The 16024-nt window shown below is 43.9% G+C and overlaps 1 protein-coding gene across 1 annotated transcript in view; it reads left to right on the top strand.

The window, feature by feature from the left end:
- plbd2 (phospholipase B domain containing 2) overlaps window positions 1-2215 on the top strand; it is a 47603-nt gene extending 45388 nt beyond the window's left edge. Inside the window, exon 12 of the mRNA XM_078227013.1 lies at window positions 1130-2215. Coding sequence (XP_078083139.1) covers window positions 1130-1297 — 168 coding nt within the window. The 3' untranslated portion in view covers window positions 1298-2215. The remainder of the gene's footprint in view (window positions 1-1129) is intronic.
- Window positions 2216-16024: the final 13809 nt, after the last annotated feature.

Genomic DNA, 16024 nt, shown 5'->3' with positions numbered 1-16024 from the left:
GCCAGCTAAAACATTAGCGCGTCGGAATATATCTATTCAAAGATTCTATGGCACTGTCCAGTGCAGGGCAATAAAATTCCATGGTTAACACTGCTCACAGAATCACAGAGCTGTTGTAGATCAGAAAGAGGCTATTCAGCCCATTGTGTTTGTGCTGGCTGTCCAAAGGAGCAATTTATTTAGTGCTACTCCCCGGCCCCCTTCCCATAGACCTGCGCATTCTTGCTTCATCAATAATAATCCAATTTCATCATGTCTTGATTGAACCTGCCTCCACCACACTCTCAAGATGGTGCATTCCACATCCCAACCACTTGCTGCATGAAACGTTTTTTCCTCACATCTCCATTGCTTCTTTTGCAATTACTTTTGCCACAATCTTACCTCCTCGCCCCGCCGGCCGATGAGTGGGGCGAGCCGGTAAAGTCTCAAGAGAGCCGATTTCTCACCTCTCACAAACTTACCGGCACCGATGTCCGGCGCGTTCAGCCTCGTGCCCAAAAAGCTCACGCCAGGCCACAGAGCCCCACAGGGAGGTTTAGGCCACAAAGGCTGGTTGATAGGAGCAGAAGCAGAGACAGGTCTCTGCGCTGTCACAGCACAGAAACCTGTACGTGCGCAATAGCACCCTCTGCTGTTTTTAGCCAGCTTTCGGGTGATTTAGGTCCTGCCCACTCCTCCTCCTGGTGCAAAAGAGATCGGAGATTTTTTATTGCACAGAGTGCCATAAGATTCGACTCACCGACAAAACGGATCTGTGAAACTCCCGTTTTCACGCCCATTCTGGACTTGGAATTCTTTTGGCAAGATCGCCCCCCTTAAGTCTATAACAAATTCCTCTTTCAACAAAGATAACAGATTTAACTGGTTGTTTATGTCACTACTTTATGTGGTATTGTAGTTTATCTAATGACAGTCGCTGCGCACTAAATGTAATTTGTTGTTTGAAATGCAAGGATTTATTTACTTCACAGTGCTTGTATTCCACGAATAAGCTCTAATTTCTTTTAGAGGTAATCAGTAACCATTTCTGATAAGCTGTTCCTCTTTTTGGGCCCAGTATTGTGACCAAAGGGGCTCTCTAAAGCAAGGCCAACACATTTGACCCGTATCTTGTGTTAATACCTAGGTTACTTCGTTTGAGTTGCACAAGACCTACCAAATGATTGCAGCGAATGGCCCGACGTGGGACCAAGTTCCAGCATTTCAATGGAGCAAATCCCCTTTCAGCAAGCTAACGCACATGGGGCATCCTGATCTGTGGAAGTTTTTACCAGTAATGGTGCAGTGGAACTGAAAACCTACGAACATTTACCAGATTAAAAGAAAATTACTTTAAATCGGGATAAGCCATCTATGTTTATCATCAGCCTTACTTAAAATATTCCCGTGTTAACTTGTATGAAGCTGATGTTTGAATGAGAGGGGAATTATAAGTGTCTGACTGAGCACCACTTGCGGTGTAGATTCTGCAAAATAATCACTAACCTTTTTACCAAAGTTTCGTTTTAAAAACAATCTGTTATGCACTTGATGAAATTTGATGTCGCTGGTGTTCCATTTTGACATGATGGAAGCACAAATTAAAGCACATGGCGGGATTTCTTAGCTAATGTATTTTTACAGCCTCCATCTGCTAAGTAAAGGGACTTTTTAAAGCCTTTGATGTTTTGTTATAGCTTAATGAACAAACGAAAGTTTCACTCCCAGGAGGTTACTCTTTTTTCAGTCAGAGTGACCTGATGGACCTGTAGCTGTGCACCCCTTTGCCCATGACAAGACATGCAGGCAGACACAGCAGAGTGAATGGAGGGTGAGCTGCCAAAAAACACCACCTCAGTCTTCTTTGGTTAATAGTAAAACCAAATAAAAATCCATCTTAAAGTTAGTTGTTGTACCAGAGGCCCTATAACACTGGGTACCATGTTGTACCTTACAGTGACTTGCTCATCTTGACTGTCAACTGACCATCCATCAGGAAACTTTGCAAATGCAAACCAGACTGTCTGACATTATGCCATGTGTGGTTGCTGTTAACCTGATTGAAGTATTATTTGAAACTTAAGCTTTTTTTAAATGTTTCTTCAATTCTATACATCTGGTGCGAATACATAAAATTGTACTTGACTTTTGAAGGACGCTGATTTGCTCTTGTGCGCAGAGAATGTTGCCTGCCCTTGAGTTGTGATATTTGAATAAAGCCGGTGAAATATGATACAGGCATCAGACCTGAGTGGCCTGATGATTTAACATTGGTTAATATTAATGTAAATTTGCTAGCTACTGCCGTTCAGAAGATCTGTACGCTGCTAATGGTATCCAAATTATTTAGCAATTCCTCATGTTAGGAAAAACCTTGGACGGGAAATGAGGTGTCGTGTTGAGTTGGAATACACTGGGTGGGAATTTTCCACTCCCGCTGCGCTGATCGAGTAGCGTAGCGGGGAGGGAAATATGAGCAAGAGGCGAAAAATCAGGTCCACGCCCGATTTCTCACCCCTCACAATCTTTCAGGCCCTGTCCTGCCAGCGTAATCAGCCTTGCATCTGGGAAGGGCATGAGACTAATTTAAATATTAATGATATGATTACCCTGTCATTAATGATGCAATAATCCTGGCTCACTTGCCTTTCCCACATCACTGATCGAGGATCAGATGGCCCCCACCAACAGAGAACAGATGTGATGGTCTCACTGGTGGGACCAGAAGACATTAAAGCCCCCCACCCCTCCCTGGGTGGTTGGGACCAGGGCTGATCAGTGCCAGCCTGGCACCCTGAGCATTGGGCAGTGCCAAGGGGGTGGGGCCTGAGAGGGTGGAATCTGACAGGGTGGAGCCATGTGTGGGGGGGGGGGATGCGGGAGGTTGGTAGGAGGGAAGGGGGAACTCTGCATCAGAAGGTGGGGGCTGGTTGGTGGTGCCGGCAATCAGAGGTTGGGATTAGCAATCGGATGGGGGAGGGGCGGTGGTAACCAGGTTGGGGAGGGGAGGCGGTGATCAGGTGGGGGGTAATGTCTGTGGGACGAGGCTTGATCGATGTCCCAGTACACTGTGTACACAGTATACTGGGAGATTGGGGCGCCTGCGCAATGGCGCCTCTAGCAATCTGCAACTGGCTTCCTGGTGAAGGATAGGCTCCGCCCACTCCCCCTGCTGGCGGGAATCACATTACGGCCTCTGTATTGCACAGAGTGCCGTAAATTACCACCACTTACCTTGCTGGAAAAACAGGCGAGAGAACCTCCTGTTTTCTCGTCCATTTGAAACTTGGAATTTTTCTGAGAAAATTCCATCCACTGTCTTTTAACAGGATTGTCCCAAACTGATGGACTTTCGGCTTAATCATGAGTTTAGGTAATTTTTCAGCAGAACTAAATAGGCACTGATAATCAGCACAGGACTACTCTCAAACTGAAATGAAACAATTAATCTCCTGTAGCACTGTACTTGGGAATGAAGAGTCTTCAGGTTGAAGCCGGGGAAAAGCAATGATTCCACCAGCCAGGCAGCTGTACCAACCCCCATTTAGTTTAGAGTTAAGTAGAGTTAAATGGCCATTTGGGAAGCAGAAGCATTGAGTTGGCTGGAAATTAATCTGCAAATCAGATTGAGGGGCCACGCAATGCAAAACATGAGGTGCTACAGCATCACCAAGAGAAAGAGGCTGTAATTACAGCATGACCACTTCATACAGGGTATTATAAATATGGACATGGGAATTTATCATAGAACTCCTTCAGAAAAAGAGCTACTTTTTTGGTGTTAAGTCATGTGTTTTGGGGATCTTAAATCTTACGAACAATAGAAAATATAAAGCAAGGGATAATGCATACATGGAAAAAAATAAAAGCAGCCAGAATTCTTAGTGGAGTCCATCTGCACTATATGTTGTTTATCAGTGAAATCACTTGGAATTAAGTGAGATTAAAATAACTCATTTTTCTCAGATGGAAGGTGAAGAGTACCTTTTGCATATTTAATATATACATGCCAAAGTCTGTCAAACCTACCTACATAATACAAACAGGATGGATATCCAAACCCTCTATACTTTCATCCCCCAGCAGGATAGTCTGAAAGCTCTCTGTTTCTTCTATTCACTAATGTCCTTCAGCGAAGGAAATCTGGCGTTCTTATCTGGTCTGGTGTATATGTGACTCCAGAGCCACAACAATGTGGTTGACTCTCAAATGCCCTCGGGCAATTAGGGATGGGCAGTGAATGCTGGTCAGCCAACGAAGCCCATGTCCCACAAATGAATTTTTTTAAAAAGAGGCCTGAACAATCCCCATCCACCATTCTCCCGGTACCTAAGAAAAACCGAGCAACGTGCTTAATGACTATCGGCCGGGGGCTCTGACATCCATCATAATGAAGTGCTTCAAAAGGTTAGTCATGGCACGAACCAATTCCAGCCTCGCGGACTACCTGGATCCACTACAATTTGCCTACTGCCGCAACAAGTCCACGGCAGACGCCATTTCCCTGGCCCTGCACTCCACCTCCACGGTAAGCTATTGCAGAAGATACGGAGGCATGGGATTGAGGGTGATTTAGCGGTTTGGATCAGGAATTGGCTAGCTGTAAGAAGACAGAGGGTGGTGGTTGATGGGAAATGTTCATCCTGGAGTTCAGTTACTAGTGGTGTACCGCAAGGATCTGTTTTGGGGCCACTGCTGTTATAAACGACCTGGATGAGGGCGTAGAAGGATGGGTTAGTAAATTTGCGGATGACACTCAAGTCGGTGGAGTTGTGGACAGTGCGGAAGGTTCTTGCAGTTTACAGAGGGACATAGATAAGCTGCAATGCTGGGCTGAGAGGTGGAAAATGGAGTTCAATGCGGAAAAATGAGAGGTGATTCACTTTGGAAGGAGTAACAGGATTACAGAGTACTGGGCTAATGGTAAGATACTTGGTAGTGTGGATGAACAGAGAGATCTCGGTGTCCATGTGCATAGATCCCTGAAAGTTGGCACCCAGGTTGATAGGGTTGTTAAGAAGGCGTACGGAGTGTTAGCTTTTATTGGTAGAGGGATTGAGTTTCGGAGCCAGGAGGTCATGTTGCAGCTGTACAAAACTCTGGTGCGGCCGCACTTGGAGTATTGCGTACAGTTCTGGTCACCGCATTATAGGAAGGATGTGGAAGCATTGGAAAGGGTGCAGAGGATGTTGCCTGGTATGGTGGGAAAGTCTTATGAGGAAGGGCTGAGGGACTTGAGGTTGTTTTCGTTAGAGAGAAGGTTAAGGGGTGACTTAATAGAGGCATACAAGATGATCAGAGGATTAGAAAGGGTAGATAGTGAGAGCCTTTTTTCTCAATTGGTGATAGCTCGCACGAGGGGACATAGCTTTAAATTGAGGGGTGATAGATATAGGACAGATGTCAGAGGTAGATTCTTCACTCAGAGAGTAGTAAGGGCGTGGAATGCCCTGCCTGCAGCAGCAGTGGACTCGCCAACATTAAGAGCATTTAAATGGTCATTGGATAAACATATGGATGATATTGGAATAGTGTAGGTTAGATGGGTTTTAGATTGGTTTCATTGGTCGGCGCAACATCGAGGGCCGAAGGGCCTGTACTGCGCTGTAATGTTCTATGTTCTAGAACACCTAGATAACAAGGACACCTATGTCAGACTCCTATTTATTGACTACAGCTCAGCCTTCAACACCATTATTCCCACGAAACTCATCTCCAAACTCCGTGGCCTGGGCCTCGGCACCTCCCTCTGCGACTGGATCCTGAACTTCCTAACTTATAGACCACAATCAGTAAGGATAGGTAACAACACCTCCTCCACGATAACCCTCAACACCAGTGCCCCACAAGGCTGTGTTCTCAGCCCCCTACTATACTCCTTGTACACATATGACTGTGCAGCCAAATTCCCTTCCAATTCGATTTTCAAGTTTGCTGATGACACTACCATAGTGGGTCGGATCTCAAACAATGACGAGACAGTACAGGAATGAGATAGAGAATCTGGTGAACTGGTGTGGCAACAATAATCCCTCCCTCAATGTCAACAAAACAAAGGAGATTGTCATCAACTTCAGGAAGTGTAAAGGAGAACATGTCCCTGTCTACATCAATGGGGACGAAGTAGAAAGTGTCGAGAGCTTCAAACATTTAGGTGTCCAGATCACCAACAACCTGTCCTGGTCCCCCCATGCTGACACTATAGTTAAGAAAGTCCACCAACGCCTCTACTTTCTCAGAAGACTAAGGAAATTTGGCATGTCAGCTACGACTCTCACCAACTTTTACAGATGCACCATAGAAAACATTCTTTATGGTGGTATCACAGCTTGGTATGGCTCTTACTCTGTCTAAGATTGCAAGGAACTACAAAAGGTCGTGAATGTAGCCCAATCCATCACGCAAACCAGCCTCCCATCCATTGGTTCTGTCTACACTTCCCGATGCCTCGGCAAGGCAGCCAGCATAATTAAGGATCCCACGCACCCCGGACATTCTCTCTTCCACCTTCTTCCTTCGGGAAAAATATACAAACATCTGAGGTCATGTACCAACCGACTCAAGAACAGCTTCTTCCCTGCTGCTGTCAGACTTTTGAATGGACTTACCTTGCATTAAGTTGATCTTTTTCTACACCCTAGCTATGACTGTAACACCACATTCTGCACTCTCTATTTCCTTCTCTATGAACGGTATGTTTTGTCTGTATAGCATGCAAGAAACAATACTTTTCACTATGTTAATATATGTGACAATAATAAATCAAATCAAATCAAATCCTCCGCCTGGCTGAACTTGTTCTGTCACTGAACAATTTCTCCTTTAACTTGTCTCACTTCCTGCAAGGTGTGGCTATGGATATCCAGATGGGCCCCAGTTATGCCTATCTTTTTATTGGTTCCTTGATCCAGTCATACTCAGGCCCACTTCCACAACTCTTTTTCTGTTACATCGATGACTGTATTGGTGCTCCTTCATGCTCTCATCTGGACCTGGAAACTTTTAAAATCAATTTTACTTCCAATTTCTCTCACCTTCACATGGTCCACCTTCAATGCTCCCCTACCCTTCCTTGACCTCTCCATTTCTGATCATAGACTGACCACCAATTTTCATTATAATGCCGACCAACTCTCACAGCTATCTCAACTACAGCTCCTCACACCCCGCTCCCAGTAAGAACTCCATCCCATCCTTCCAGTTTCTCCTCTTCTATTTAATCTGTTCTGAAGATGTCATCTTCGAAAATGATGCTTCTGACATGACTGCTTTTTTCCTTAACCGAAGTTTCCCCCCCATCTGGAGTTGACAGGGTACTCAACCAGGTTCAACTCATTTCCTACACTTCTGCCCTCACCCATTCCCCTCTCTCCCAGAACCATAATGGGTTCCCCTTGTCCTCACTTTCCCCCTACCAGCCTCCATATTGAAAGAATCGTCCTCTGCAATTTCCACCAATTCCAACACAATGTTACCATGAAACACATCTTCCCCTCACACCTGTCGCCAGCATTCTGATCCCTCTGTGACAACCTAATCCACCATCACACCTAACTCTGCATCCCCTTCCCGTGACACCTTCCTTTGCAATCGCAGAAGGTGCAACACTTGCCCCTTTATCTCCTCACCATTCAAGGCCCCAAATACTCCTTTCAGGCTAAGCAGCATTTCTCTTGCACTTTCTTCTATTTGGTCCATTGTTTTTGCTGCTCCCAATGCGGTCTCCTCTACAATGTGGAGACTAAGCACAGACTGGGTGACTGCTTTGTGGAACACCTTTGCTCCATCCACAAGCATGACACCTACCTTCCTGTTGCTTGCCATTTTAACTTCGCACCTTGCTCTTATGCCCACATGTCCATCCTTGGCTGCTGCAGTGCTCCAGTGAAGTTCAGCACAAACTGCACTATCTCCCAGTTGGGTCTGTTGCAGCCCTCAGGTCTCAATGTTGAGTTTGGCAACTTTAGATTTTGACCTTTCTTCTCCATCTTAATCCCCTTTTAAATATGACACACATTTATTGCCTCAATACAACCCTCTCCCTCCTTCCCAAACCAGCCGATCTGTCATTTGTTTTTAAAGTTGCTACATTTTGTTGCAATCTCTCACAGCTACACTTTAATATCTGAACACAATTTCCCTCTATTTCTGATGAAGAGTCAAGTGGACTCGAAATGTTAATTCTTCTTTCTCCCCTTACCATAATAGGGCCCCCTAGTTTTTCCAGCATCATCTGTTCTTGTTTCAGATTCCAGCATCCGCAGTATTTTGCTTATTCTACATAATACTAATATTATTACTGTGAACGCTACGGGCAAGAGATTTTCCTCAAAATATGTTTTAATGGGATTTGACAGTTTCTACTTTGGTAAGTTGTGTGTCTCGTCAACATCAGCTTTAGCACTGAATCAAGATCTGTCTGAAGCTGGTTTATGTTCAAGTGAAAAGGTCACGGGGCCAGGAGAGTATAGTCTCAGGAGCTAATGGACTATGACAGATACTTAGCAGCTATTAGTTGCCTGAAACACTTGGAACTCTAGGTTCGGTAAGCATCAGTGGAACAGTATGTTCAACCTCAAGCTGGATAATTCTCCTGTTGATGAACAGGTTGCCGTTGCGGCCAATGCCACATTTCAGAAGCACGTATCAGTGCCAGTGTGTCCAAAAGAGAGTACATCCTGCACTCTGGACCGATAAACGTAAGTGTTGTGCTATTTTTTTGTTCAGTTTGTACTGTGGATTAGCAGTTAAACATGCTGTAAATTTTCCACTGCTCCAACTATTTCCGAGAAATCTCCCCAAACCTGGTGTGAGATGTATGAACTTTGTTTCTTTTGATAGTTGTATTTCATAATCAGGAGGAGTCGCAAATGGAGCATGAACATTGCCAAATATCCAACGTTTTTATTGATCTTTCGCTGAAGGTATTGCTGAATCATGTGCATAAGATCAAAATTGGAGGATGCTTGGTTATCCAACAATTGTCAACGTCCGTCCAGATATAATTCGTAAAGCAGAATACTGCAGATGTTGGAAGTCTAAAGAAAAGCAAAACGTTGGGAACGCTCACCCAATCAGGCAGTATCTGTGGAGCGAGAAACAGAGTTAACATTTCAAGCCAATGACCTTGTATCAGAACTAGGAAAAATTAGAGATGTAGCCTTAATGTCAAATTCATTACCACAGAGGCTCTGCTCTTCTCTTTCTTGAAGGACAGGATTTTCCACGCAGCATGTTTCACGGTGGCAGGGATGACCCGCCATTTGCCGATGGCAGGATCTTCTGGTCCGGCTGCTGTCAACGGGATTTCCTGTTATTTGCACCCTTCCCTGGTGGCGTTGGTTCACCGCCAGCAGGATCAGAAGATCTGTAGGCAGGAACGGCCGGAAAATTCCGGCTTTTCTCTTTTTTTTACTCTGTTCACCTTCTATTTCCATTTTTGTTTATAAGACCATAAGACATTGGAGCAGAATTAGGCCACTTGGCCCATCGGGTCTGCTCCGCCATTCAATCATGGCTGATATTTTTCTCATCACCATTCTCCTGCCTTTTCCCCATAACCCCGGATCCCCTTATTAATCAAAAACCTATCTATCTCTGTCTTAAAGACACTCACTGACCTGGCCTCCACAGCCTTCTGCGGCAAAGTGTTCCACAGATTCACCACTCTCTGGCTGAAGAAATTCCTCCTCATCTCTGTTTCAAAGGACCGTCCCTTTAGCCTGAGGTTGTGCCCTCTGTTTCTAGTTTTTCCTACTAGTGGAAACATCCTCTCCACGTCCACTCTATCCAAGCCTCGCAGTATCCTGTAAGTTTCAATAAGATCCTCCCCCATCCTTCTAAACTCCAACGAGTACAGACCCAGAGTTCTCAACTGTTCCTCATACCGACAAGCTCTTCATTCCAGGGATCATTTTTGTGAACCTCCTCTGGACCCTTTCCAAGGCCAGCACGTCCTTCCTTAGATATGGGGCCCAAAACTGCTCACAATACTCCAAATGGGGTCTGACCAGAGCTTTATACAGCCTCAGAAGTACATCCCTGCTCTTGTATTCTACCTCTCTCGACATGAATGCTCACATTGCATTTGCCTTCCTAACTGCCGACTGAACCTGCACGTTAACCTTAAGAGAATCTTGAACAATGACTCCCAAGTCCCTTTGTGTTTCTAATTTCCGAAACATTTTCCCATTTAGAAAATAGTCTATGCCTCCATTCCTCCTTCCTCACACTTTTCCACATTGTATTCCATCTGCCACTTCTTTGCCCACTCTCCTAACCTGTCCAAGTCCTTCTGCAGCCCCCCCTGCTTCCTCAATATTACCTGTCCCTCTACATATCTTTGTATCATCTCCCTATCACAAACCTTCCTTGTCTCACCCAGCTCTTCCTCAAAACCTATTACACCCCTAACTTTCGCAGTTCTGATGAAAGGTCATCGATCTGAAATGCTAATTTTGTGTGTCCACAAATGCTGCCTGACCTACTGAGTATTTCCAGCATCTTCTGTCCATATTCCAACTGGATATGCTTTGTTATAGGTTTTTTTTGTCTTTTACTGTGCAATCAATCAAATTGATTGCGCAGTAAAAGAAAAAAATACATTGATAATAGAATGAATGTGTCAGTCAAGAAAGAGAAGGGACACTTTTACAAAGTCTCATTAAAATTCTTCAAGAAGCATTTTCCATGATTGTCTCAGTTGATGGTGTGAGTTTTGTGTTGGATGATTTTACTCAAAGAATCAGGAACAACATTCCACAAGTAAGCAGCCGTACTGTATTGATTATCATCTTTGCCATTGTTCACCTAATGACCCAATTTTGAGTGGAGTGAATCTTTTCAAATATCTGTTTCTCTCTCTACAGATGCTGCCAGACTGCTGAGTCTTTCCAGCATTTGCTGTTTTATTTCCGATTTCCAACTTCCATAGCACTTTCCTTTTATTCAGTATCTGAAATAGCAACTATAGGAGCAGGAATAGGCCATTCAGCCCATCAAACCTACTCAGCCACTCAATACAATCATCTCACTTCAGTGCCTTTTTCCCCATACTAGCCCTGTATCACAATATGGCACTGGCATTTAGAAACTTGTCAATTTATCTTTGAAACATACTAAATTACTGAGCTTCTATAGCCCTCGGGTTGGGAAGGCCAAAGATTCACAACCCACTGAGTAAAACGATTATCCTAAGTGGTTTCCCTTTGCATTGAAATTGGGTCTTCTGGTTGTAGACTCCTCAACCAGGGGAAACGTTTTTACTGCATCTACCCTGTCTACCCCTTTCATGTCTCGTAGGTGATAAGAGCTACCCCCTCCAGTCATAGCTAATGTTCCAGCCAGGAAGCCGCAGAGCAGACCTACAATGTCAGCCGTGCTGTTACAAGGAACCGCTTTGTGTCTTTACCCAAAGCTTTCACTGCCCAGATCTTTCCAGAGAGTTTTTTGCATGACACCCTGGTCTTTATCCAAATTAATCATCGTCTGCAATGCAACGTCTCCATTGTGAGGGACCACCTTTTACAATCACAAGGGCAGCAAGTGTGTGAGGAGGAGGAAGAGTAGTGGGGCAATGGCCATCTGTGTCCTTAGTGTGCCTGATCTCTCTGAGATCAGCGTGTTAAAGAGAATTTCACCTATATCAGTATTCCCATCGCCAACAATCCTTACCACTTTAGTTACAATCATCATCCAATTGCCTTTCTTAATTTCAAACATATGACTCTTGCCCTCAGTTCACTGCAAAGATAAATATTAACAGTAAATTCAGAATAGAAACAAATTTATGATATCATTGAAAAAAATAATCAGTAACCATCCTTGTGCAAGCTCTTAATCATGATGTGGAGGTGCCGGCGTTGGACTGGGGTAAACACAGTAAGAAGTTTAACAACACCAGGTTAAAGTCCAACAGGTTTATTTGGTAGCAAAAGCCACACAAGCTTTCGAAGCTTTTGAAGAAGGGGCTTAGAGCTTCGAAAGCTTGTGTGGCTTTTGCTACCAAATAAACCTGTTGGACTTTAACCTGGTGTTGTCAAGCTCTTAATGCCTGCCTTGCTTGTTTATTTTCTCTTCCTCGTGCTTCTACTAAGTGGATTCTTAATGGTTACTGTTCAGGAGCTGGATGCCTTGAGGACACTTCAGATGGCTTTGGTGAATGCCATCAAATAGTTCTGGATGTAGAGGTCTCAGCTGCAGACAGCAGCAACATGGTTTGGGCTGCAGCAGGCTGGTCAGGCTTGCGAAGTGACATCATGGTAGAGTGGTTGGTGGGGAACAGGCATGCTGTCATTCTGAATGAGGACAGAAAGTATCTCTCTCATGCAGCCAAAACCCGAGACAGTGCCAGGGGTCTTAAAACAGAGTACAGGAGTGATGAAACTCTTTTGGAATTCTCTTCCAACAGTTGACCCACAGCCAAGGAGGGAGGTGATGGCCTTGTGGTATTATCACTCGATTATTAATCCAGAAATTTAGCTAACATTCTGGGGACCCAGGTTCGAATCCCGCCACAGCAGATGGTGGAATTTGAATTCAATAAAAAATATCTGGAATTAAGAATCTACTGATGACTATGAAACAATTGTTGATTGTCAGAAAAACTCATCTGATTCATTCGTGGAAGGAAATCGGCCATCCTTACCTGGTCTGGCCTACATGTGACTCCAGAGCCACAGCAATGTGTTTGACTCTCAACTGCCCTCAGGCAACTAGGGATGGTAATAAATGCCGGCCAGCCAGTGACGCCCATGTCCTACGAATGAATAAAAAAATGATGCCAACTGTGTGATCTGCCTTGACAGCCACTAAAGTCTGCATCTGAGTCTTCTACAATAGAACTTAAATGCAAATCTAGTGAGTTGGCGCCTCTGTATTCTTATCCCCTTGCCCTAGTTTGCCTCTGCTAAACTAGTCTCTAAAGTTCATGTGGTGTCAGTATCTAGAGTGGTACTTTGCAACTCAGATTGAGTGATGGTGTATAATGGGCTTCTGTAGCAGCCACGCTTCAGGTTTTCTCTGCCTTTAGGCTGTTATTTTCATGTCCACGTAAAGTAATGTGAAGTATAAGGCAGAATTGGAATCTGGTCCCAATAACCTTCCAGAATGCTCTAAAGCAGAGCAGCGTGGGTACCCTCCAGGAATATGTCACTCGCTGCTTAGGGAAGAGTACAAGTCTAGGGCAGCCTGAAATCCGGGACCTCATGGATTTCTGAGGCAATTTATAAATTGGCAGTGAATACTTCTAGAGTTGAGAATATGGGCAGCCTACATCCTTTCTACTTCCCTTCCCATCAAGTACTAACATAAAATAGGTGCAGGAGATGTAGAGGACAATGTAACAAGGTCACAACTTATGGAAATGTGATTTTAATGTATTAAAACATCCCAGTATTCCTCACGAGCATTATCAAGCAAAATTTAACAGCATGCCACATGTGATATTAGGACTGGTCAAAACGTAGCTTTAAAAGAAAGATAGAGGGACTTAGGGAGGTAATTCTGGAGTTTAGGATTCGGACAGCTGAATACTGGAATGTAACTAGCCACGTAAAACGGATTCCTGGTGGGCAAGCTCTGTTTCATGTACAAGATATCTGAATCTTTTTAGTAATATAGCACAGAAAGCATTTAAATCAACCACATGAGTAAATAAAGAACAGCTAGTCTTAGGTGAACGAGATCAGCATTATTCCATGCGTACAAAAATGTCCAAATTTGATCCCTGCACTGAAAAAGCATTAATTTTCAAATTCCTAGTATAATTCTGAAGAAAAATAATTTTGGAGATCTATTGATAAATTTGCATGATATACAATGACTGACAGCTCAGTAACCTAATTGCTTTCCTCCATCTAGCTTTCCATCCTTATCTGATAACCGACAGATAATTAACTTCTCCATTCAATAAGATATAACCTTCCGTATTGCAGCATCTTTAAAGTAAAGTAAAAGTTTATTTATTAATCACATTAACATTGCAATGAAGTTACTGTGAAATTGCCCTCGTTGCCACACTCCAGTGCCTGTTTGGGTCAATGACCTAACCAGCAGATTGAGGAAGGAAACCAGAGTACCCAAAGGAAACCCACGCAGAAACGGGGAGAACACGCAGATTTCACACAGACAGTGATCCAAGCCGGGAATCAAACCCAGGTCCCTGGCGGCAGCAGTGCGAACCATTGTACCACCGTGCCGCCCATCTGCCAGAGCATATGGAATGTGTGAAAAGTTTATGAAGGATTGGCCTTTTCCTCATGAGGCAGCAAGCTGAAACTCAAGTACAGATTGCTGGTGCTGGAACAATTCATAAACATTTTATATATTTTTTGTAGCAAAAGTGTAGTTTCTTCCCCTGCCCCTTCCCCCACTAAGAAAATGCATTAGTTCCCATGTTCAATCTCCAGTCAGTGCTGAATTACCTGATTGTAACTGGGGCAACACATGAGGAACGACTGTTAGACTTGATCATCTCAACCGTTGGGGAGGGAAGGTAAGATAAGATTCTCTCTCCTGATTATTGACCACTTACCCTTAGTGGCAAATATGTATATGTGCACCTCTGGTGACGACAGATGGTTCTGTTCACTTCCCACTTTTGCTGTTCAATGGACACTTAGATGAGACGGTGATGGAAACATAATGCAGCACACATCAGTGTCTCCAGAAAATCATAAGGTAAATATGAATTTACAAGGCATAAGTTAGGAGTGTGATGAAACACACTCCACTTGCCTGGATGAGTGCAGCTCCAACATTCAAAAAGCTCAACACTATCCAGGACAAAGTAGTCCACTTGATTGCCATCCCTTGCATCGCATTAAACATTCACTCCCTACACATACAGTGATAGCAGTGTGCATCATCTATATGTTGCACTGTAGGAACTCATCAAATCACCTTAGCAGCACCTTCCAAACCCATGACAGCTAAAAAGACAAGGGCAGCACACATATGGGAAAATCACCCACTTGGAGGGTCCCCTCCAAGCAACTCTCCAGGCTGACTTGGAAATACATTGTTCTTTCACTGTCGCTGGGTCAACAGCCAAGAACTCCCTCCCTAACAGCACTGTGGATGTACCTACTTCACATGACTGCAGCGGTTCAATAAGGCAACTCCACCAACTTCTCAAGGGCAATTAGGGATGGGCAATAAATGATGGCTTGCCCAGTGATGGCCACATCCCAAGAAGGAATCAAAAAAGAAATCGAGGACAACCATCTTTAGTTCATCCAGAAAGAGCTTCTTTGGAGCATCTTGTTTAATTTAAATAATATCAGGACTTTTGTCCCAATCACCTAGCTTGCACATCTTTGGCTTACCCTCATCAATCTTTTGCACTTAAAAAGCATGGTTTACTGATATTTGTGGACTCAAATGTTTAATACGTAGGAAAACCACTTAATGGTAGATTTAGAAACTGGAAGGCCAACACATTTACTTCGGACTTCTGTACCTCAAAATTTCCCATCACACCCCTGGCTTCATCAGATTGTAGGACTTCCCACGCTGCACTAAGGGTTGCTCAGCGAGACTTTCCCTTCGGAATTCTCATGAATGGTGTTCATCAGGTTGTCGTTGCGTCATGAAATGCAGATCAAAAAATTCCCTACAAGCTGAAAGTAGGATTTTCATTTCATGAAATAAATGTAAATATAACAGAAAATTGTTTGAATGAATGTGCATTTTGAACAAGCTTGTGATCTTGGTGATGTTGCTTTGTGGTTAACATTTGCATTAATGTAGAGCTATCAAAAGTAACCTGAAACATTACAACAAAACTGTTGTTTACGGCTAGTAAACCTGGGGTTAGTATATAAACATGCCAAGAAGTTAATGTATTTTTTAAAGTTAAAGTTTATCTATTAGTGTCACAAGTAAACTCACGTTAACACTGCAATGAATTTACTGTGAAAATCCCCTAGTCACCACACTCCGACGCCTGTTTGGGTACACTGAGGGAGAATTTAGCATGGCCAATGCACCCAACCAGCACATCGTTCGGATTTCGGGAGGAAATCGGAGCACCTGGAGGAAA

The sequence above is a fragment of the Mustelus asterias genome, chromosome 13 (genome assembly GCF_964213995.1).
Source record: "Mustelus asterias chromosome 13, sMusAst1.hap1.1, whole genome shotgun sequence".
Classification (NCBI taxonomy): domain Eukaryota; kingdom Metazoa; phylum Chordata; class Chondrichthyes; order Carcharhiniformes; family Triakidae; genus Mustelus; species Mustelus asterias.
This window is presented reverse-complemented; position numbering and strand designations above follow the sequence as displayed.